A 25755-nucleotide genomic window follows, 5' to 3' on the forward strand; every position below is an offset into this window, starting at 1 on the left:
TAGCACATGTTCTATGGAGCGGGCATATTAACCCTCGGCACTACTTTAGATGAGTGAAAACTGCCACTAGACAAAACTCCAATCTTTCTCTAGCAGGTACATTAATCACCATAGTTATAGAGGCAATTTTATTGTTGCCTGAAAATGTTTGATATACAAGGAACTTTGCAAAGCTTTTAAAACTGCTGCACTGCTACAAAACCCATCCCCAGTAACAAAGGTGCCCCCCCCCCACTATTCCAGCCTCCCAGGGAAACGCTCAATGACCAGTTTGGTCAGTCTGTCCTTGGTGTTCTTGTGGATGATGGCAGTTCCACCTCCAGATTGTGAAGTCTGTCTTGCTGGGCAATCTTGTAGCCGGTGGTGGGGGATGTGGTGATGTCAGGGTTCAGCCAGGTTTCTGTAAGGAAAAGTGTGTCCGGGGTATAGTCGTGCAGCAAGTCCTAGATTTCTGTGGTTTATTTGGAGAGTGAGCAGGTGCAAGTGTATGCAATTGTGGAGTCTTGTGGGCGTGGTTGAAGTGCAGGGTAAATTTAGGTACATTTCTCATCAAACGTTTTGACTGAATGTTTTGCATTAGGTAATAATTAGTATTATGACGGTAGTGCTCAATAGTATTGTTAGTTCTTTCATCAATGTCTTTTACATACTGCAGAGCAGCAGAGAGGTGGAACCTTGATTGGTTGATCGCAGCCACACAGGGATAGATAGGGAAGCATAGGATGCCGGTAGGGACTCACAAAAATCCAATTAGAGGAATGCTAGTTGCTCACAGTTGCTACCAGAGTCTTGAGAATGATTTACACATGGTACTGCCACCCTTTCCACTCACCACTACATCCATGAGAACCAGGGTGATGGACCAACCAAAAGACGACACATAAGAACAGAGACTCAGGGTTGTTTTGAAAGTATGCATTGTCTGAGACTATTAGAACAACCCTCCAGTTAGATACTCTGTAATCAAACATTGTGAGACAGTGTCAATAGGCCCCGAAAATGGCATATGGTGTGCTGTAAAAAACATAAGACAAAAGAAAACAATTCATAGCATAAGTCAATGTAGGAAATAGTCAACAATTGAGTGAAATACACATTTTGCTTGTTTGGACTTACATGCCTTTTATATTTACTAATTTGCATTTGAATAAGAATATTTGTTTAGTGGAAATAATAACCCTGCAAGAGCTGTTTCTCCTTTGCGCAATTTGAAAGCATAGCAGCAATATTATGAAATTGTAAGCACATTTCCAAGGCGCTTTTGAAATTAGCTTCTATTTTAACTGAAGCAGAACATAATGACCATTATGAATAGTGCTTGATTTTTTTTAACTGTGTTAGAAATTGGGTATTAAGTTGGGAGGCCTATGTCTAGCAACTTAACAAAACACAACCTGGTTAGGTCACCACACTTTAATGAGAAACTGTGGCTAACCACTGGTAGCTCTGCCATGATCAGCGGGCAATTCTAGATACACAGAAGGACCAATCAGGGCAATGTTTGCAGGTGACTTAGACATAGGATCTGATTTAGATTTTGGTGGACGGGTTACTCTGTCACCGTTGTGATGGAGTAACCCGTCTGCTGAAATCAAAATCAAGCCCATAAACACAATTTGAGGGCAAATGCTTTGGAGCAATGGTCAGCCTTGTCACATCAGTGAAAGATTTTACCTGAGAAAATCGTATTTTTCTGGTTCCCAAAATCCATAATAAGGAGGATGAGGGGCCCTCACACTTAGATACAATGTAATTGATTTCCCACTTCAGCCAAACTGATCGGGACAAAGTTGGAGTTCTTAGCCACTGAGGTTGCTTCAATGGAAGTCTTAAACCCTAAGTGTGAACTTAGTCACTTCTTGGGTCTTTTTTATTTCCAATGGTGCAAATCAGGGCCTTGAGCCAACAAAGACTTTAGGGGATCAGGGACTTCTATTCACAGGTCCTGTAGTAACCTCATACAAGAGTGAATAAACTGAAGGTGCAACAAACTAGATAAGTTATGCCTGTCTTGATGAGATTTGGTGCTTTGTAGCTGTCCTCCAGCCTGAAAATCACTAAGGGCATATTTAGACTTTGGCAGATGCAACAGATGTAGGACATCCACATACAAGTCCTATCCACCATACTTAGAATGGATATGTAGTCTAAACATGCCAGAGAGTGCATCTTTCACTTTATAACTGATGGTCTGCATCTGCTAAACATTTAATAAGAACCTACGTCTCAATATTTCTTTGTTGGTGTGAATGTCATTCCAGTCTCTCATACAATCCCTTTGTCACCAGGGCATACTTCCAGGCACCATGTCCCTCCCCTATCCTGGCTCACAAAGCCTTCATCACCTCATAACTGAAAAACGAAATCTTCTCCTTTTGCCTTGTGTGTCCTTGTAGCAGTGACCAAGAAGCCAGCAAGATGGCCATTGAAGGGCAGTAACAGTCCCTAGGTGCAAGAGGAGTTCAGGAGTCCTTCAGGCTTCTTTTCCCAGCATTTCCGGCTGAGTTTCTCCAGTTTTACAGATGTACTTCCAGGCTAAGAATGTTCTGGGGAGTTGGTTGTTATGCGCTCTTTTTATCCTGTCTACTAGTTAGTACCTTAAGACTTCCCAAACCCAATCCTACCATAATGCCTGCCAAAATCCAATCCCTTTTTAAAGAACGTACCTGACCACCTTGGTGCAAACCTTTTTCAAAGCCTCCCATCAAAATGGCATTCTCCTCTTTTGGAAGCCTGAATCCCCTTCACATACAGCCGTATGGAAATGAGGAACTTTTCCATATTCTTGATTAGGGAACAGATTTTCCTCCAGCTTTAGGCAGGCTGTTCTGTTATCATTCTAGCATATCACATGACTAGAGAAACAGAGGAGGAACTGGCGTGTGTGGTGAACAGTCTTCCGCATCACTCACCGATCTTCATCCATGCTGTGCTAATTGCAATGGTGGTTGCAGCCGAAAGCCCATTGTGACTATTACTCATATGCTTTTAACTAGGCCATCTTGGAGTTTAGTAATCCAAGCACTCATTCTGAGCATGTGTAAGCACCAGCGACTTTGCCATATAAGCACAAGAACAGTCCGTACGCCCAAAAGGAGGTTTGAGGCTGGTGGCTGGTTCCTCGCACTTTTAAGCATGTTGTTCTTCCTGCGGTGTGGATTGTCACAAGGATGCTGCAAGGAAGAAGGGGACCACAAGGATGATAATGCTCAGGGGCACTCTGTAGGAGGCTGGGGACTTGGCCTTGCAGTTTTAAGCAAATTGATCTTCCCACTGCACAGGACTCCACAAGGACACTGTGGGAAAGGGAGGACCACACGGACAATAGTGCTCAGGTGCACTCCACTGGAGGCTGGGGGCTGGTGCCTGGTGCTTAAATGCACATTGTTCTTCCCGCAGTGTGGGAAGCACCTGCTTCGTGGGCGGGCCGGTCTGCGCCCATTAGTGGCTGGTCGGGCCCCTCTTCCTTCATTTGGCTGCCCTTACTTGCCTCGTTCTGTGTAAGCATAAAGCTACGAGTTGTGTTTCCAACACTAACATAGGCACAACTATCAAAACCTTTCTAGATCACGCTGTTGGAGTTATCAACAAAGAAACTGATCTTAAGGAGTGGTGCTTATTCCTTGAATTTTCTTCTGGAGCCCCCCTCGACTGAACCTGCTCTTCCAGCACCCTACAATATCCCTCCCCCTGCCTCTGTGATCAGTGCCTCTGGTCAGCATGTTACCCCATTGGGTCCCTTCTCCCTCACTGAGCCTTCGAGCAAACATTAAAAGAATGGAAAGCATGATCTTTTTCCTCCTACAACTAAAGTCAACAATTGTTTTGACAGTAACAAGGGCCACCGTACTTCTGATATTGAGGTGCCACTCGGCATGCATGATTTCTTTATCAATGTTTCGGATTTATTGAAGGAGCTCCTTAATCCTTTAGTTGACAAATTGGAATTTATTAACCACAGATTTAGCGTTCTTGAGCTTAACAAAAGGAATATTTGCAGCCTTGCTACCACTTCTCTTCCCATTTCTGACTATGCTAGCCACAGCCACCTCAGGGCCAATTCAACTTGTACTCCCCATGGCTGTCCCTGATTCCAATGAATTTCTGTTGCAATCAGGGCAACTTATTCCTCCCCTGGGTGTTTGTTGTGGCTGTAATTGCCCTTGAAGCGGTCCCATTGAGCTGTCTGGTAAGCACAATCCATACTAGGACACCTAAAGATGGTGGCGTTATTAATGCATCACTCCAACATTCTGGGGCTCTGAGCCTGCCTCCCTCATCCGGTCCGTATGTTCTGATTTTAGCGAACGTCCCAGTTCTGTTTGAAAATACTGCTGAGGACTTTGAACATCTAAAAAACAGGGTTTTATATTGGTTAACGAAGCACAAGGGCTATGCATCACACACTCTTAATTAATCAGATTATTTCTGTTTGAAGAGTTCCCTGTGTTGGCATGACTCCAAACACCTTTGAAGGGGTTGTGTTGTAATGAATTACAAGAACACAGCACCTTCATGCACATAATCTGTTGTTTAACAAAAAATTGTTGGAAAGGGAATTATTGGTAAGGGCAGGTAACTACCTACACTTAGCAATAGGCCACTAACCCCCACTAGGTTCAGTTAGGTCTCAATAAATGAACCCCAGCTCAACCCTTAGTAGCTTGGCAACGAGCCACAAGGCTTAACTTAGGAGACAAAGTGTAAAGCATTCAAGTATCACAAAACAGTAATTAAATAAAACACAGTAAACCGTTTAGAAATCCAAAACTAATTTAGTCATATTTCTAGCTTTAAAATGACATCAAAATGAATAGAATCGGATAAAGGGAACCGGAGAAATGAATTTTTAAAGAATTAGTGTTTTTTTAGCGCTTAGAAACAAATATCTGGTCACACTTCGACCGGGGCAAAGTAAAAGTTTAAGGCAGACCGCGATGGAGCCCTGCTCGGCTACAGCAAGCAGGAGGCTCCAGTCAAAAGTTCACCTTCTGACTTAGTTGTTTTCTTGAATATTTTATTCAGCGGGACGAAGTTGCCAGTCCGATCCGACCTCCCTGGAGCCCTTCTTCAGATCTGCATCACAGGAGCCCTCAGTGAAGATTTCTACATTCGGACTTAGATGATTTTTCGAGATGAAAATCCTTCGACCGGGCCGAATCTGAATCTTGATTCAACGTCCCTGGAGCCCTCTTCGGATACACTGCTCGGGAGGTCCCAGTCAACTCTCTACATTCGGACTTAGTCACTTTTTCAAAGATTTTCTTCAGTGGGATGTACCTGCAAGCCAGGCGGGGTTGCGGTTCAGGCAAGCAGGCTAGAGTAGCCGTGGCAGGTCAGTACCTCTATGGAGCTTTTTTCCAAAAAGTTCTCCAATCTTCTGGATCTTCTTCCAGAAGGTCTTTTAGGAGTCCACTGCTCACCCCAAGGTTCCAGAAGCTCTGAGTTGCTCCTTGAGGGTGCGGACTACAACTCCCAGAATGCAACTGGCTCAGACTTCAAATTGGCAACTGAACAGTGGTCAGCTGGTCAGTGTTTTCAGGATCTGAGACAGGGGACTCTGATTAGCAATTTTTCACATGTAGCAAACAGGGAGTCCCTCCTTGAACCATTTGAAGCCAGGCAAAGTCATTCTTATGGTGGAGCCCAAGTGTGCAGCTGGTGCAGTCCTTCAAAGTGCAGTGTCCAGGTGCAGGTTAGGGGTCCATCAGGGCAGTCCTTCTTCTCCTGATGTTCTTCCTTGTAGGGATCTGAGGTGTGGGTGCAGCTCTGCCATATTTATCCTCGCTCCTGGGTGGAAAACAGGGGGGTCCCGGTTCTACATTCAGATGCAGGGTCCTTCTCCCTGTGATGACCACTTCCTGGGAAGTGTGGCAAAAATCAATCTGAGGGAGCAACATTCTTGAAAAATCCATCATGGCTGAAATTGATTTTTAGAGGGTACATCTGGCTGAGACCACCTACTGGTGTGGCTAAAATTCCCCTCTCCTGCCCTCTCCTGATCTAATCAAGAGGGCACCTAATTGTCTGGGGTTGCAAGATGTGAGGGAGGTGCTAGGTTGCTTCAACTGCCCTTCACTGACTTTGAAAACCAGTTTGGCAGCCCTCACTCCTTCCTGCTTACCCTTCTGCTGAGGTAGTTCTCCTCCCCAGGCACATCCTTTGTGTTCAACCCAGACCACTTCACACCTCAACAAGGCAGCCTGGCCAGGCTGCCAGAGGCTGGTCAATCAGACAAGGGCACTACAGAGCTGAAGTTGGCATTTTTTCAGGTAGAGTTTAAACCTCTTTACCTCAACTAGTTATATTAAATCCAACAATTGTAAGTTGGTAGATGTATTCTAACAATTCATTTGATACCAAACCTGAAGTATCTGGCACTTAGGGAGACTTAGTTAATTAAAATGAAGTCTCCCCATTTTAGCCTATGGAGGCCACAGTGAGGGAAATATAAATTTGTCTATTGTACCTCACCAGGGCTTATAAAACAAGTTTATAAGGTCTCTGCTTATAGTTACATGATCCCCAACCCTAGGGGCACATAGGGCACACCTTAGGGGTGACGTATATGTAAAAATAAGGCAGTTCAAGGCTTTGGAAGCACTTTTAATTCCAAAGTCGAATTTGCATATAACTTTAGTTTAAAAGCAGCCATCAAAGGAGGCCTGCCTTTAAAATGGTGCTGGGCATCTTAGCATTGCACCTATGGGTGAACTACATATGCTTGGGTTCCCCAAACCTACATGCCCTATCATATACTAGGGACCTATAGGTAGGTTAATACTGCCAATTATAATTAGCCTAATTTACATATCCACTTTACACAGAGCACTGGCCCTGGGACTGGTAAGCAGTACCCAGGGCACAGCCAAGAGTCAGTAACCACCAGTATCTGTCCAAAAAGTTTGGGGGTGACCAGGGCAAAAAGGAGGACTTTTCTACAAAAATGTATTAACATTACTAGTTAAATCCTGCCTTTATCTTTTGGTTATTTTTATAAGCCACCCATTTGATTAATTTTGCATCTGGAACATTTAGCAATCCCAGGCCAACGTGGCCTCCTCGCGCTCACTTTCTCTCTAATCCAGACTTTACCCTAACCAATAGATACCAGGCTCTGCAACGTTTATTCATTGTAGATTGACTTGAGCATGCGCTTTTTCCAGTTTTATCAAATGTTTCTCCCCTTTCAACAGTATTTCTCATCACCTGCTCATGACTCTGTATCTATTCTGCCAGATTTTACTTTAGTTAAATTCATCAGTGGCAACATTGCTGGCATCCATTCCAAATTGAGAAGTTCTGATTGGGCTTTCCCAATTGAGAAGTATGATGTGGTTCTTTTACAGGAAACCTGGTCCCTTACCTCACTATACAAACATGGTTACCACTGTTTTTCTATGCCCACTATTCTCTCCAGTTTGGGTAGATCCAAAGGAGAGGGGAGGGTCTGAAGTCCTGGTTTAAACTTTCTTTGGAGGGTAGCAATCCCCACTAATAGTAAGGGGTTTCAAGCTTTTGCAGTTGAGGGGTGGTGTACCCATTTTTATATCTATTACATTTTTGCAACAATGATTTTTCTGCCTACCATAAATTTACTTTTGACCAGATTTTTACATTTGTTGATCACCTTCCTAGATATATCAAATCCTTTTACCTCATTTGTGGTGATTTTAAGGCTAAACTAACTGCTAATACTTTTGATATTAGTTCTCTTTTATTTTTTCAGTCCTGTTTTCTTCAGGATATATTTTGTTTCACAGTGTGATATACTGAGAACATCACGTCTTCAGTCCTTTCTCCTTTTGTCTGTTTTGGAGCTTAACCCTTCCTCAATGACTAAGTGCAGGGGATTAATTGAGCTATAGACTTGATGAATTAGTCAGACACAGATTTCTTGCATTGGAATGCAAGGCTTATCCCTTAATGGCATTGTGTGTGCCAGATGGACATTTCCAATGTTGTGGACCTGAGGAACCTTATAGTTTCAGTCAGGATTACTAACAGTCAATAGGAGAGTCATTGCCAGGGGTGTTATTTTTAACTTCTGTACATTTGACCACAACTTTATGAATGTTTTGCAACGTTCAGTTTATTGGACATAGTCCTGGAAAGTCTAGTCATCAACCATCTGAATTACTGTTGTGGTAATTAAAACATCGAAATCAGAATGACACAATGACAGATGCTACTAATGTATGAGAATTGGAACATGGTTGACATAACTGAGAAGAGGGAGGTTGCACAAGGGATGAGAGAGAGAGATTTAAAAGAGCTGTGGCAGGTACTAGACCTGGTACTACAATTGCTGGAGGAAGCAAGAAGTGTACAGTTTTCAGTGAATTCATCTGATGATCAAAAAGATCAGGTAATTCTAATGGAATAGCCCCCCCAGTTATTAAGCTCATAATTAAGTAAATGCTTAAGTCAATGCTATTGCAGCGGGTGTGAATATGAGCAGAAACACATTAGCAAAGAGGCAGATTGAATTCCATTCAAGATTTCCAAGGTTTATGGTATGCAAATATGGACTTTGAGATCCTTAAATTCGCTTATGTTAGGTTGGAGATCACCATTAAAACTATGGCGAGGAAAAAAACCTGGATTAATCCTAGGTAAAACTATATTTAGGTATAGCATATTATGATTGATTGATTGTGTAATGCTTAATAGTTAGGCTTTCTTGTTTCCAGTTTCTATTTGTTTTTAATTTCACTTGGATTTTTCTGTGGTTTCCAATGTTTCAGAAAATTGTAAAAATCAGTGTCTCTCAGTGTTTACTCTTTCTTACGAAGTAAAACAATCGCTGGGCTTGTATGTTTTCAAGGCATATGAAAAATTGTTCATTCCTATTGTCAATTCTTCCTTCTTTGAGTTTGCTCTGAACTTCCTTCTTTTACCCCTTTCTCTGAATTTGCTCTTTCGAATAATGTTAATTATTTCCCTCAACGCCATCCCTCTCTCATTTATTAGCATTAAACTTCTCTTTTAAGCATGTGAAAGTAGTACCGGAATGGAGATGGCTTTGTACTTTATTAAGTTGTTACTGCAGCAGATAAAAGCTCAATGGTGGGTATATTTCTGTTCCTTCTGCTACTTCTTCTCTTTAATGGCACAGAATGACTAAATATAAATTTTCAATAGAGTACTTCATGCTCTGTGATTACAAGCCAGTGTCATACTGCTTTTTTTGTCTCAAGATGCCAGAAGGTTTTGGGCTAATAAGTGTGTTATTACTGCCCGATCCGCTCTACCTGGTCAAAGGGGAGACATATGAGAAGGATTTATTATGGATACTGTTAGCTCTAGGTCCTTGGGTGACAGCAAACTAGGCTGTTCCAAGAAACAATAGCTGAGGTATGAAAGAAACCTCATGACCTTCAGCATGCCCTACATGGTTTTCCTATGAAGTTCACACCGTATATGACATTAATTTTACATTTTTGGACTGTGCCCATTGGACTGTGTGTTTATTTGAAAGTCAGAGTGAGGAGCACTAAACATTCTTTTTTACCAAGCATTAGTGGGGTACACTAATTTAAAGGCATTCAGGGACTAAGGTCCCGTGGATTCCGCAAGGCACTTTATCTTTGTATTATGCACAGATTGCACAGTCCCAGGGTATTTTCCACCTTGATGGAAAGAACAGGCACAACTCAATATGTTCTCATTAACTTGGCTGATGTTGCTGAGTGTCAAGCACCGTCAACACATACATTCCAAGTTTTATTTTGACATGGAAGATTGGCAAATGGATGTTAAACTTGGTGATACTGGAGCTGTATAATTAGTCTGTTTTACATCAGTGTGTACAGCCCATACACAAATCTGTAGATTTTCCAAAATAATCTATGTGATGTAGGCAATAACATTACAGCCACATTGATGCTTGGACCCATTCTGAGGCTGCACAGGGCCTCTGAATGTGTTCATGAAATCTCATCTGATACCTCTGTAAGAGGACACATGGCTCTTCTAGGCATGCTTTTCAGACCAACACGATAAGGAGTGTTGGATGCAGTGCTTTATAAGAGGACTTTGATTCTGGAGGTATTTTTGTGTGCAGTAATATTTCTTGCCACAATCCTCAAGCCTGAGCTTTCAGAAAGCAAAGCTTTCAGTGAATGAGAATGACATAATGATGGTTCCACTTACCCTGGACAGAGATTCCACTCAGAGTCCAACTGCCAACCTGATGGGCACCACACATCAACATGCAGTGAACTGTGAGCCAAAGCCATATTTGGTGAGCCTTGCTCCCAAAAGGGGAGTGCAATTAGGTCCTTGGAGTTCAGGTACATTGTGGATGGTTACAAGGGGAGACTGCATGATCTACCATATCCCAAATGGGGCATAGATAGAGCATCCATCATCCATCACAGAAAAATGGTAAGAAACAGGGATCACATATGTACTCCTTTAACACCGGATGGTGCCAAAGCAGTAAATATGCGTCATAAAGCGCAGCAAAAACTGATGTTTCCTGTAGGAAACAGGCACTTGTTGCAGTTACCCCCCTCACACACACACCTTTTGCCTGATATTGATGCTGACTTGACTGGGAGTGTGCTGGGATCCTGCTAACCAGGCCCCAGCACCAGTGTTCATTCCCTAAAAATGTACCATTTTTTCCACAATTGGCACTCCTCTGGCATACAGATAAGTCCCTTGTGAAAGGTACCAGTGGTACAAAGGGCCCTGTGACCAGATAAGGTCCCCAAGGGCTGCGGCATGTGTTGTGCCATACTAAGGGACCCCTCACCTAACACATGCATACTGCCTGTGCAGATTATGTGTGTTGGTGGGGATAAAGAGGCAAAGTCAACATGGCATCCCCCTCAGGGTACCCTGCCCACAAAACACTGCCTGCGGCATAGGTAAGTCACCCCTCTAGCAGGCCTTACATCACTAAAGCAGGGTGCACTATACCACAGGCGAGGGCATAGCTGCATGAGCAATATGCCCCTACAGTGTCTAAGTCCATTCTTAGACATTGTACGTGCAGTGTGGCCATATTAAGTATATGGTCTGGGAGTTTGTCAAAACAAACTCCACAGTTCCATAATGGTACACTGAATACTGGGACGTTTGGTATTAAACTTCTCACCACAATAAACCCCTACTGATGCCAGTGTGGGATTTATTAAAAATGCACATAGAGGGCATCTTAGAGATGCACCCTGTATTTTACCCAATCCTCTAGTGTAGGACTGACTGGTCTGCGCCAGCATGCCACTTGCAGATGAGTTTCTGACCTCATGGGGTGAGGGCCTTTGTGCCCTCTGAGGCCTGAAAAAAAGCCTGCTCTGGGTGGAGGTGCTTCACACCTCCCCCCTGCAGGAACTGTAACACCTGACAGTGAGCCTCAAAGGCTCAGGCCTCATGTTACAGTGGCCCAGGGCACTCCAGCTAGTGGAGATGCCCACCCCTCGGATAAGCCCCCACTTTTGGCAGCCAGTTCGGCCAGAAACTTAAGAAAAACAAGGACAAGTGACTACTTCAGCTGAGACCACCTCTAAGGTGTCCAGAGCTGAAGTGACCCCCTCCCTGCAGAATCCTCCATCTTGGTTTGGATGACAGGGACCAATAGGTATAGGAATGTGCCTCCTTCCCCAAAGGGAGTGGACACAAGGAGGGTGTAGCCACCCTCAGGGGCAGTAGCCATTGGCTACTGCTCTCTGACCCTGAATCTAGGATTTAAAGGCCTCCCTGAACCCAGCTCACCAGATTCGTGATGACCTCACAAGAAGAAGAAGGACTGCTTAGCTGAAACCACAGCAGAGAAGGAAAGGAGACAACAACTGACTTGGACCCAGCCTTACAGGCCTGTCTCCTGCTTCAAAGAACCTGCACAAGAAGGCGATACATCCTGCAGGTCCAGTGACCTCTGGAAAACCTCCAGAGGACTGCCTGCATCACAGAGGATCAAGAACTCCTATGGACAGTGGCCCTGTCCAAAGAAAAAAAGAAGAAGAAACCTCTTCTAAAGGACTCCCACCTCACTCCAGAAGCGTGAGTCCTGACCACTCTGCACCCAACATCCACGGGCTGTTTCCAGGTGGTCTACACAGCCAGAGAGGGTCCCTAGGCGATTCTGAGCAAGTACTCACCCTGGGTCAACCCCTCCACCCCTACACGATGACGCCTGCAGAGGGAATCCTGAGGACCCCCTCTGACCGCGAAAGCTCCAGACGAAGATATCTGATGCCAAAGGACCCACTGCACCCGCAGTCCCCAGGCCTTGGATAAACCGACACCCAGTACTGCAATGATCAACAGGTGGCCCCTTTCCCTGTCTGACCAGTGGTGTGCCTGAGACACCTCCCTGGACCTCGCCTGCAGCCTCTGAGTGACCCCTGGGCCCTCCTCATAGACCAGCATTGGGAGCCTGCCATCCTGTTTGCACCCTGCACCTGGCTGCTCCTGTGCCGCTGAGGGTGCACGGCTGGTGCTTACTTGTGGCCCCTCCAGTGCTCTTCGAATCCCCCCTGGTCTGCCCTCCGAGCCGCGGGTACTAACCTGCTGGCAAATCTGATTCCAAGTATCACCTGTCTCCATAGGAGCCCACATTAAAATTGCTCAACTTTGACCTCTGTACCCGGCTGGCCCGTGTTGCTCGTGGTGGGTGTTTGGGGTTGACTTGGACCCTCAACGGTGGACTACCTATAGCCCAGAGACCGGAACTGTAAGTCGTGTACTTACCTCTAAAACTGTACTTTATTTTCTTCCCCCAGGAACTGTTCAGAAAATGCAGTGTCCACTTTTAAAATAGATATTCTCTGTTTTCTTAAAAACTGTTTACTTGACTAAAGTGAAACAAAGTTACATTAATGTCTATGCTATGTACTTACCTGCAACAGTATTTACTTCTGAACTGAATCTTGCGATTCTAGTAATAAAGTAACAAAAATATATTTTTATATATAAACTCCTATTGGTCTGGAGTTGTCATTGAATGTGCATTTTTTTTATTGCTTGTGTGTGTACAACAAATGCTTAACACTAAACTCTGATAAGCCTAACTGCTCGACCACACTACCACAAATAGAGCATTATTATTATCTTTTGTTGCCTCCTGGGAACCCCTGCACTCCACTCTGTGGACACTATACCTCACTTTGATATAGTATATAGAGAGCCAGCTTCCTACATTTGCCCTTTTCTACAGCACAGGAAATGTTCTCTTATGTGATGTTTTGTTGCTTATAGTTGGTTTTATCTGAAAATCACAAAGCAGAAAATCGTCAAAGGTACCACCAAATCAGTTGTTTTTAGTTCACCACTATTGTGACTGAATAAACCTTTTAAGATACACATTAACTTTAAGAATAACAAATTTTCCTTTGGCAACACTGTATCTCTCTTTGTAGGAATTTTCACGTGTGGAATGATGTGTGGATGAAAAGACCAGACTTGCCCAAAGGATTTGATGGATGGCAAGCAATTGATGCTACCCCTCAGGAGCCAAGTCAAGGTAAGTCAGGCTCAAAACTAATTGTGAAAAATTATTAACCTCTTGAAATAGTAGCAGCATCGTTATTGCTCAACGTGTGCTCTCTACTGGCTGCACAGACCATTAATGGGCCAATTCTTTCTTATGATTCTGGATGAATCATTGGACCGGTTTTGTGATACAAAAGTGATGCAAACTGACACAAAGTGTTGATTTGGGGAATTTCTTTCCAGCGCAAAACACACTTTGCACTAGAAAGTAGCCCCAAACTAACACAAAGTAGCATTACTTGCTACTTTGTGTTCCTTTGTGCCAAGAGGACTTGCGTTCAGTGGTACATGGATGTTCCCATGTAACCACTCGTGGGTTTAGAAGCAAATCCCTGCTGCCTAAAAATAGTAGACAAGGTTTTGCCCCAAAACTGTGTGCATCATTGAGGTAGCTGTAATATCAGAGAACGTTTTCTTTCCTCAAAACCTTTTAAATACATGTGTGCTGTACTGTGCAGCACACATACACAGTAATAAAAAGTGTGAAACGTTATCAAAGCATAATATGTTTTGCTGAAATTATCCACTTCCAATAAAAACCTACACATGACAACTGCGGTCCAGTAACTATCATAACTAGATTTTCTGTTCAGCATCAAAGATGTGGAATACACTTCTCAATGGTAGAGCATGCAAGGTTCATCTATACACTAATTAAGTACAGCATTGTGACTGAAGGAGCCTGGGAAGTGAAGTTATGATATTTTGCCTCCCTTCTTCTTGGACAGCACAAGTGACATCAGTAGTGCACTCTTGGGAGAGGCAGATCAATAGGGCCAGCGCTCGGCATGTGCATTGTGGGCAGCAGCCTAGTTCCCCACTCTCGCCTTACTAACATGTCTCATAGCCCACAGCACTCGCCTCAGATTTATCACTGCCTACTCAGCTTGCTCCTCTTCTGCCTCTCCCCCATCCATATTATTCTTGGGAGCAAAATGTGTCTCAACCTTGCACCTCACTCTTCTAGGGGTGTGGTGGCTATTTCAGTGGGGTGAATAGGGCGCTAGACTATGACCGAGAGGCTCAGGGGAGAGGGTTTTTCCCCTAGGCACTGCAGCCATGGTATAGTGCCGCAAGACCCAGGAGAAGGGAGCCACTTCCCCAGAGCCTCACAACAGTGGACCAACACAAGAGGTAGGGCACCTTTTCCCTGGGCCTCACATCGATATTCCAGGTTTATGAGCCCAAGGTACCCTTCCCTAGGCCTCACAGCTCTTGCACCATAGCCATTACTAAGGGCACATCAGTTGTCACGTACACCTTATATTTGGCCAATATCCTTATTATACATGGAGTAAACTTATAGTATAAGTCAAACACAAGAAATATTTTTGTACAGTGCACATCACAAATTCACAAATTTCAACCCAGATGGGTATCTGTTCCTCTCTCCTATTTTACTTCAAATGCTATTGCTTTGTTTTTAATTCTTGGTGAAGTTCCATGGTTCTGCTACTTCTTAAGGTGTGGCATGAGGCAAGACGTTTGGAGGATATTCTTAAATATATATTTTCTTTCAAGATAAAAACTAGAGGAACTGGCGTAATTCTCTCTATACTCATAATCATGTGTAGTTGTGTGAGAAGCATAATCCAGCACTTACCACTATTATCTTAGTGCAAAAAACATTCTTGAATCCAAAACGGACCAAAGATTCATTTCATGCTAAGAAAGCTGTACTAAATGCTGATTTTGGATTACAAGAGTAATGTGTGATTACTGAAATTACTCTTCATTACTCCGGTGTAATTAACATTTCTCCCAGGCCTCATAAAAATATCCCTGCAGAGCATTACTGTTACTTAAACAGTACTGCAACAAAGGTGTTACATCCTGTGCTCAACTTGAAGAGCAGCTAGACACCCTTTAACCAGCACCACAATGCTCATTTAGTGATGCTATGGAATGTGTACAAGACTGTCCATTCCACAAAACGTATGATGCCTTTTCAAATCTTTTGCCGGTTTAGCACATGGGAACACATCTCATAGCACAGTGGTGCCTTAAGAGCCACAAAAAGGCACCTTTCACAAGCCTTAGGCATTAACCCCCTGCCTCCACTGCAAACACCACTATCCCAGACATTGGCTATGCTTTTCTGGCCCTTCTGTTTGGCGCAAGGCTATTATTACTATGTTTCCATGTATCCCCTGACTCTCATAGCCATGATCCAGTGCTGCCCTGGAGAAGGGGCAAATGCACTCTGGAACCACCCAATTGTAAACGTGTACTACATTTGTAAAATAACTTTTAAAGGCTGCAGAAGAGGTTGATAGGGGTCTTGTAGCCATAGTTTAGGGCACTTGCCATTGAATCCTCTCGGCCTATATTTAATGCATTCTGGTAGTTTTCCATTTAACATGCTAAATTTAGGATGAAAAAAATCCCAGAATGCTATTCACTGTCAGAGAAAACACCAAACAATAATGTTTTGGTTGTGCTGCACTAATCTGTCCTTTTCCTGGGTTTGGTTGTGCTTTTTAATCTTTCAAATAACAAAGTAAATGTATCAGATCTCAGATTTATCTCACTAGATCCCACTGCTTAATGTTATAGTGACTTGAGCGATGCCTTCATTATACATAAGGCTATTTAGTCAAGCTAGTTTAAACTGTTCTTGCTTTCATGTCTTTCTTTCTCATAAATATTCTATGCGACACACCTTGTCCTTCACTGAGTATCTAGGAAACCCTCTTGAAATTTTAATCCATACTGGCTCCCCTTAGGAGCACCCTGGATGAAACATGACCACATCACCCCACCCTGATGGTACTGCACAGGCTCCCCTAGCTGCTGACTTGAATGGCAAGCTTAACACAGTAATGGTCCATACACAAGCTACCTCTCTTAGTGCATGTTGACTGTTTGCCTTTGACCCTCCAAAGCATTTCTTTCTGCCTTTCTGTTAAGTTTGTACAATATAAATACCATACATATACATACAGAATAACGTACTAACCTGGAACAAAAATGTTGACATTGGAATAAAGATATGGGGCCTGATTCAGAGTTTGGCAGATAGGGTTACTTTGTCACAAGCGTTACGAATACCCCGTCCACCATATTATGATACCATTATCACCTACAGAGACCCTAATACGGCAGATGGGATATCGTCACGTTTGTGACAGAGTAAACCGACTGCCAAACTCTAAATACGTCCTATAGGTTTTGTAGAAACCTGGGCCAAGCTTTTCCACCCAGTTTGACTAGTATAATGTATTTCGACTGAATACAGCTTTAAATGATATGTACGTATCTCATTAGGGCCATTATTATTGGTTCCATTATTACTGATATTCTCATAAGGGAAAGTTGTTTCATGCAGAAAACATTGCCAGAGGGTTAATAGTCAGTTATTGTCATTTCCTTTGGTGCCAGTACCTCTTAAATAAGAGCGGCTGCTAATCTTTTTTGTGCAAAAAATCAAGAACTTCCTCCCTCATTTTCACTCCACTGTCCAGGACCCTGTCTGTCTTACATTCATAGAGCACACACTATTCTTTCCACTGGTCCACTAGCGTTATTACTGACAGCAATCAAAATTGTTTTTCTTTTGGGTGCTCAACTAATCAACAACTTGAAACAACTGCATTGTCTTTCTATTCCTGGGACAATCCACTAAAAACGTTGTTGTGTGCTCTGCATTGGCACTTCATTTAGGTAAACCTGACTATCTTTGATCTATATTGAACGTGCCTGGCAACCCACACGCTCTAGAAGACCAATGTCCAGGCTGGAAAAACAAAACATTCTCAATCAACACTGTTAGAAATGGGGTCTTTGGTTGACAGTCAGGTTACCCCCCGTTCAAGCAAGGACCCTGACTCTAGTCAGGGTAAAAGAGAATCACCCTCAGCTAACCCCTGCTTACCCCCATGGTAGCTTGGCAGAGCAGTAGGCTTAACTTCAGAGTGCTAGGTGTAAAGTATTCGTACCAACACACACAGTAACTTAATAAAAAAAAACTACAAAATGACACAACACCAGTTTAGAAAAATAGGAAATATTCATCTAAACAAAACAAGACCAAAACGACAAAAATCCAACATACACAAGTCATGAATTTTTTAAGATTAAACTCAAAAATAGCACTTAGAAACAAAAATGCTTCGATGAGATGTTAACACGGCGTCATGACGGAGTCGTTCCCAACAAGCCGACACCAGCGGCGCCGGACACGGAGTCGCGTAGACCCCCAAGTACAGTACCTTTGGCGAAGAGTGAAAACAAGCCGATGCGCGAAGACGGGGATCGCGGCGTCTGTGCGAAACATTGAATCCGCGCACTTCGAGCGGCGTTGGTCACGACGTGGTGCGGTGACTTCCACGGAGTCACGGACTTCAGCGAGGCTGCAGCAGCGTCGGGCCTGCGAAGAGCGTCGCGTTCCAGCGAAGGTCACGGCGTCGGGTGCAGACGGTGTCACCGGATTCAGCAGCGGCGTCGGTCCGAAGTCGTCCGAAGTCGATTTCCTTGGATTTCCACCAGGTTTCCTTTCAAGGGCCCAGGGACTGGACAGGGCACCACTTGTCAGAGCAGGAGTTTCTCCAGAGACTCCAGGTGCTGGCAGAGAGAAGTCTTTGCTGTCCCTGAGACTTCAAACAACAGGAGGCAAGCTCTAAATCAAGCCCTTGCAGATTTCTTCACAAGATGGAAGGCACACAAAGTCCAGTCTTTGCCCTCTTACTCTGGCAGAAGCAGCACTGCAGGAAAGCTCCACAAAACACAGTCACAGGCAGGGCAGCACTTCTTCCTCAGCTATTCAGCTCTTCTCCAGGCAGAGGTTCCTCTTGGTTCCAGAAGTGTTTCTAAAGTCTGTGGTTTTGGGTGCCCTTCTTATACCCAATTTCTCCTTTGAAGTAGGCCTACTTCAGAGTAAAGTCTCTTCTGAATGTGAAATCCTGCCTTGCCCAGGCCAAGCCCCAGACACTCACCAGGGGGTCGGAGACTGCATTGTTTAAGGACAGGCACAGCCCTTTCAGGTGTAAGTGACCACTCCTCCCCTCCCTCCTAGCACAGATGGCTCATCAGGAAATGCAGACTACACCCCAGCTCCTTTTGTGTCACTGTCTAGTGTGAGGTGCAACCAGCCCAACTGTCAAACTGACCCAGACAGGGAATCCCCAAACAGGCAGAGTCACAGAAATGGTATAAGCAAGAAAATGCTCACTTTCTAAAAGTGGCATTTTCAAACGCACAATCTTAAAATCAACTTTACTAAAAGATGTATTTCTAAATTGTGAGCTCAGAGACCCCAAACTCCACATGTCGATCCGCTCCCAAAGGGAATCTACACTTTAATCAGATTTAAAGGTAGCCCCCATGTTAGCCTATGAGAGGGACAGGCCTTGCAACAGTGAAAAACGAATTTAGCAATATTTAACTGTCAGGACATATAAAACACATTACTATATGTCCTACCTTAACCATACACTGCACCCTGCCCTTGGGGCTACCTAGGGCCTACCTTAGGGGTGCCTTACATGTAAGAAAAGGGAAGGTTTAGGCCTGGCAAGTGGGTACACTTGCCAAGTCGAATTTACAGTGCACATTTACACACACAGACACTGCAGTGGCAGGTCTGAGACATGATTACAGGGTTACTTGTGTGGGTGGCACAACCAGTGCTGCAGGCCCACTATTAACATTTGATTTACAGGCACTGGGCACCTCTAGTGCACTTTACTAGAGACTTAACAGTAAAACAAATATGCCAATCATGGAGAACCAATTACATACACATTTTAAACAGGAGCACTTGCACTTTGGCACTGGTTAGCAGTGGTAAAGTGCCCAGAGTAATAAAAACAGCAAAATCAGGGTCCAGCACACGCCTATAACCTGGGGAACCGAGGCAAAAAGTTAAGGGAGACCACGCCAAGGATGAAAAGTCTAACAAACACGCACACCAACAGGCTTTTCTCGCCATACAGAATAAGGCTCTAAAATTGCCTCCTTTAAAACTTCCGACATCCATCTTCAGTAAGGCAATTCACGAAAATTCTCAAAATCTACCTCTTAACAATCTCCCTACCATCCTAGGCTGTCTCCGTTCCCTAGATAGTTTACCACACCGAGTTGCTGTGTGTTTTCTATGTTTGTTCACATTTATTGTCAAGAGTACTTATAGTAAACATGCTTGCTTGTTTCTCTATTCTGACTTTTTGACTGTGAGCCTTGTTGCTATGGGCGGTGTACTACTGTCCTCTATGATTAGATCATGATTTATAAATATCCCATAAAAGTAAAATAGTAAATAAATTAGTTGACCATGGCAGGGTTTGTTTGAGGTCAATCGAAATTGTCACATCTACTATTTCTAAAATGAAACTGAGTCTTCAAGTTGTACCTGAGAATAAACAGTTGAAATTTTTCCACAACTTTTCCACAATAGGCATTTTTCAGTGTGGCCCTTCTCCCCTCAACGCCATTAAAACCGGAGAGGTGTATTTACCTTATGACTCAAAGTTTATATTTGCTGAGGTTAATGCAGACCAGATCTTTTGGATGGTAAAAGTAGTGGATGAAGAAGAACAAATCACTCAGTTGCACGAGGAGAGATGCAACATTGGGAAGTGTATTAGTACCAAAGCTGTCAATCAGAACAGAAGGGAAGACATAACTTCACAGTACAAGTTCATAGAGGGTAAGTCTGTTGCCTGTTATATATTTTTGGACCACAATTAATGAACTGTTCTCTTAAAAAAAGTAACATTTTGCAGCACCTCCACACCATTGTGAGGAATGTTCTTTGTTTATGTTCGATTTGAGTTCTTTAGTTTCCTGTTTCATGCTGATATTTTTAGGGCTATGTGTGCAAATAGAAATACAGCTTGTAAAAGTCCTGGTAAAGATGTGTGCGCAAGTAGTCAAATGTCTTTACATGTACGATGTCTAACTTCCCTCCACAACCTGGCCACATGAATCATCCAGATTCATGGCAAAGATGATTCTTATGTATATAGGCCCGTATTTATACTTTTTGACGCTAAACTGCGCTAACGCAGTTTAGCGTCAAAAAATTTTGCGCCGGCTAACGCCATTCTGAAGCACCATGCGGGCGCCGTATTTATTGAATGGCATTAGCCGGCGCAAGCAGACCGGCGCTGCCTGGTGTGCGTGGAAAAAAACCACGTACACCAGGCAGCGCCGGCGTAGGGAAAAATGGCGTTAGGGCGTCTTAAAAATGGCGCAAGTCAGGTTGACGCAAAAAAATCGTCTTAACCCGATTTGCGCCATTTTAAACGACGCCCAGACGCCATTTACATGACTCCTGTCTTAGTAAAGACAGGAGTCATGCCCCCTTGCCCAATGGCCATGCCCAGGGGACTTATGTCCCCTGGGCATGGTCATTGGGCATTGTGGCATGTAGGGGGGCACAAATCAGGCCCCCCTATGCCAAAAAAAAAATATAATAAAAAAAAAATTATACTTACCTGAACTTACCTGAATGTCCCTGGGGTGGGTCCCTCCATCCTTGGGTGTCCTCCTGGGGTGGGCAAGGGTGGCAGGGGGGGTCCCTGGGGGCATGGGAGGGCAGCTGTGGGCTCATTTTGAGCCCACAGGTCCCTTAACGCCTGCCCTGACCCAGGCGTTAAAAAGTGGCGCAAATGCGGGGTTTTTTGACCCGACCACTCCCGGGCGTGATTTTTGCCCGGGAGTATAAATACGACGCATTTGCGTCGCCGTCATTTTTTTAGACGGGAACGCCTTCCTTGCATCTCATTAACGCAAGGAAGGCGTTCACGCTAAAAAATGACGCTATTTGCCCATACTTTGGCGCTAGACGCGTCTAACGCCAAAGTATAAATATGGCGTTAGTTTTGCGCCGAATTTGCGTCGAAGAAAATGACGCTAATTCGGCGCAAACGGAGTATAAATATGCCCCATAGTTTTTTTATCCTTCAATATTGTGGACCCACTTCACGACGTATGTAGCTGTGTTTTCTTGCAAGGAGGGAAATAATGCAAGAATTTCAATTGAAATACAGTTCAAAGCTTATAAAATATGAAAGGAACAACTTCATGTAAATTAAAAATGTATTACTACTAAATTCGAACAAGCTGTTTGTGACAAGTGACCAAACATATTTGCATGTTCTCTGGCTAGCCTCCCAGTACACCTTGACCACAGGGAATTTTTAGACGCCGACCAAAAAGGACCCCTAAATATCATAGTCTAACACATCAGTAGTGTGGGCCCAACTTGACCTATTCTCATGAGGCACCTGAGATAAAGAGGTGCAATAATGACAAATTTCCTCGCTATCGTAATGGAAAGTTTCAATTCTATTAAGAACACAGAGGTGAGAATTAGCCCTCCCTTTAGAACAAGGTTCCCGCCCGACGTATCAGGTGGGTAAGCTAAATTCCCTTCGTATCTAGGGGAGCACATGTGAGAGTAAAGCCAAAGGCTTCTTTGATCCTTGCTTGTACAAGAGATGCTTCAAACTGCATTGTCAAACCAAATGGTATTTCCATTCCATTTCCATTCTATTCCATCTGGACTGCAGATGAGCGCAACTCCAATAGTCCTTCCCTTGAAATTCGGACAGTCTCGGATGGCTGTTGTACATTGGTGAAGGCTGAATTGTTTTACAACATTCTATAACATTTTATAGAATAAAGGTTTAATACATTTTTACTCTCCAAAGATATTACAATTTGTTCAGCTACACAGACAGCTAATATAAACTTTGTTTCACGGTCCAAACCTATTAAATATATCAGATTCCAGCAGGGAGAACATAATGCATGCTAAAATGTATATTAAAAAAAGAACAGATGCATAAGGATATGGGAATCCTGTGCATCCTCATGCTAAATAGATTTAGACTTGAGCCAGAAACTTGAAACTAGGGAGAGAAACACACATCGAAAATAAATTGTTAAATGAACTCACCTTTGTGCAGTACCTGACACCGCACATGCACCTTAAATAGGTTTTTGTTCCTAATTTTAGGAGGAAGGGGACACACAGGCACACATGGATACTCACACTCTTTCATTCACACACGCATACACACACATCAATTCACAACACTCATTATCAAATATTCAAACATAAACGCACGCACCAAATATTCATTTAAAAACCACACACACATTTATCTTCAGCTCTGCCTCGGAGGTCCCAGGGGGGCTGGGACTGCTGCCTTCCCTCACTGGCTAAACTGAGGCCAGCTAATGAGGGAAGGCAGCAGGCCCAACTCGTCATATACTGATATACTGGGATGGGGACAATGAGACTGCTAATCCCACCCCACACTGTGACAAGGTGTCACTGATTGACATTCGGCCATGGGCGCTTTAGGGCTTAAATTGAATCACCGATGTCGGAAGCAATCGGTGACGATCCCCACTAATCATGAGGGTGAAGGCCTCAAGGTCCCTTTGCTAGGCTGAAGAGATCATGCCCACAGGGCTGTGACTTCTTCAGCCCGTCTAAGTTCAGCTCAGGCTGCCAGGAACCTGCACAAATAGTGCATGTCTAACTCCTGGCTGCCTGACCTGAAAATGAAGTGTCTGTCAGGCTGACCTTTGCTCAGCCTGACAGACACTCTTCTTGAGGAGCTAAAGGTGGGGGGGGGTGGCCCCACAGCCCCCAAAGGACAGGTCGCAGATGTGCTCTTCTAATACTAATTGAAGTCCATATGTAGGGACTTTGTTGTTCTGCCTCACTATTGTTACCACTGGGAAGTAAACATTTGGAAAACAAGAGAAACCAAATAAAGTTGCCATGTTTAAGTACAAATTAAGACTGCCTTCCACTTAATAGAGCGGTATTGTTAATTTTACAGTAAACGTAATTACAAGGGATTAAACAACAATTTTGGGATGCCTGCTGTTCACATTAAAAAGCATTTTTGCAAAATGGATGTATTGGAAAGGTTGGATGAAGTCAAACGTTTGACTATTTGCATTTAAATAATTCTAATAATCACACTTCTAATCCAATGTACCCTATTAGCATTGAACTACCAGAGAAATGTGTCAATGGTCAGAGCCATTACGAACAATTTAACCATTAATTCAGAAGGTGTTACCCCACCAATTTAACAAGTCAGTCTATTGCTAGATTAAAACATTGTTGCCTGGGAAAACTCTGCTCATCCCGCTTGTAGGTGTAACACAAGTAGCAGGATTTTCCTTAGAGAAATGTCTGATAGGTTCAAGCAGTACCAAATAAGGCTAAAGTTAAGAAAAAACAGATTAAAATGCCCCCATAAAAAATACAAAATAAAATACATTGTAATAAGCACACTGAAGGCGCAAAGGTTAAAATAAATTATGGAAACTGTTTAGCTTTCAGATTTAGCACAAAAAGAACCAAGTTGGACAAAATCGAACTCGGTAGTGACTAGGGTCATGTTGCTCCAGGGATAACTTTGCCTCCATGACCTGGTTCTAGGCATTATGTTTGCATTTTCTTAATTTTTTCCCCGAAATTTCTAGTAGGACAAACGTTAAGCTGTAGCTGACCAGAGCTCCAGAGGGTCGGATAAGTTGGGTGACAGGGCCAAACAAGCATTTGCAATGCAATAGGTCTTGCATATTTTCGATTAAGTTAATTGTCATCTTTTGACAACAGCGCCCATGAGCAAAAACAAAACAAAACATGAGTGGAAACTGCTAAAACACGACTTAACAAAATAAAAGAAAGTCAGCTTTAAAGAAAATACTTTGCTATTTTGTTTGCTGCTGGGCACATTTTTGCCAGGCACAAGCCTTCTATTTGCGGGGCACTGGAAGTTAAAAAGAACAAAGTAGTACCTCAATCACGTCGGAGTAGTGGACAGGCACTAATTAAATTGAAATCAATTAGTGCTTCATCCCTACTACACACAGAGGAACGGAAACAATACCAGGCGTTCCTTGACGAATTACGAGGCTGTTAGGAAGAGCGCCTCGCAAACGAACAAATGGTGAGTGACAGGCTGGCTCCAAGCCCTTTTCTGAACGCAAGTGTCTCATATAAGAGAATCTGAAAATTTTACTGTGGTTTCTCCAACAAAACTCAAGGAAGACTCCTAGAGACCAGGTCTGTGTTCTAGCAGAGCTCCTACAGGGTCCGGTGCAGCCTACTTCTTGATGAACTGTGACTCTGCTTTTGCCTAAGGCAGGACAGGAAGCCAGCCAACTCACGCTTGGAAAGAAATTCCTGTGTAGGCTTCATAGGCTGGTTGCAATGGAATTGTTCTTTCTTCAAAATATTCCCAGGTCTAGAGTATGCTGATGAGCTAATGTAGAGTAGTATTGTTTATCCTGTAAACTAGTCAGTGAGCGGTAACATTCCCTGACCTACTTACTGCAGGAAACTCATCAGCTAACAATCCTACGTTTGCAACAGTTCTTGTCTGTCTTCCTGCCCTTTATAATAGTAGACTGGATATCAGTGAATACCAGGGATGCTTTTCACAAAGGAGTTCCGAGTAGCGATCCAAGTGCAAAAAAGTATGGGAATTGTGATGGTGACTACATTGGGGCAGGGTCAATGAGTGGTCGGCGGGGTCAGAAACGTGGCTAAATAGGTTAACTATTTCTTGGTCTTTTACATGAATATAATGCACACACCTTACATGAAAAGTAAATGCAAGTTCAACTAATCTTTGGAAACTCTAGTGCCCTGGTAGGAAAGCGCATTTAGTTAATGCAATCAATTCAGATGTCTTTGTTTCTAGTACGAGGGTCACTGATTTGAAATGAGGTTAGTTCAATGGAGACTAGTGGCATGTAAATGTATAGTGCTATGACGCCACAGCTTGTGGCAAAGAGCACTGTGAATATGTAAGTCAGTTTACCAAAAGAATTACACACAGCATAGGATACTCTATTGCAGCCGAATAATATATTAATCAGAGTACAAGTCTCCAAATACTAGAAGATAGGGTGCCACAAATGTGAAAAATGTTCAGTGTTCGAGTTCTTACAACCTTTCAAAAGTTATAAGATTAGTAATAGCAATCAGACTGTACCCAATGCAAAACCTTTCTTATAGGTTTACATTGAAAGGACGCATTCCAGAACTGGTATTCCCCTTAAGTTAACTCTATTAACTAAATCCCCAGGCAGCATTTAGATTTGCTGCTTAACCATTAACACATTTACACTTCTTTCCGACAGAAGGCACCCTGGATGGAAAGTTTCATTCTTCCTCATGTGTCTGTTGCTCCTCTCCTTTCACAGTAGAGGGGAACCCACCTTGCCTTTCAGTCTGAGGCAACTCAATGTCCACCTTAACCATTCAAGAAT

General features: G+C 43.4%; 1 protein-coding gene across 1 annotated transcript in view; it reads left to right on the forward strand.

Annotated features, from left to right (window-relative positions):
- TGM4 (transglutaminase 4) overlaps positions 1-25755 on the forward strand; it is a 172200-nt gene that overhangs the window by 108560 nt on the left and 37885 nt on the right. Inside the window, exons 9-10 of the mRNA XM_069211512.1 lie at positions 13371-13474; positions 19898-20149. Of these exons, the coding sequence (XP_069067613.1) occupies positions 13371-13474; positions 19898-20149 (356 nt within the window). The remainder of the gene's footprint in view (positions 1-13370; positions 13475-19897; positions 20150-25755) is intronic.

This window comes from Pleurodeles waltl, chromosome 10 (assembly GCF_031143425.1).
Source record: "Pleurodeles waltl isolate 20211129_DDA chromosome 10, aPleWal1.hap1.20221129, whole genome shotgun sequence".
Lineage (NCBI taxonomy): Eukaryota > Metazoa > Chordata > Amphibia > Caudata > Salamandridae > Pleurodeles > Pleurodeles waltl.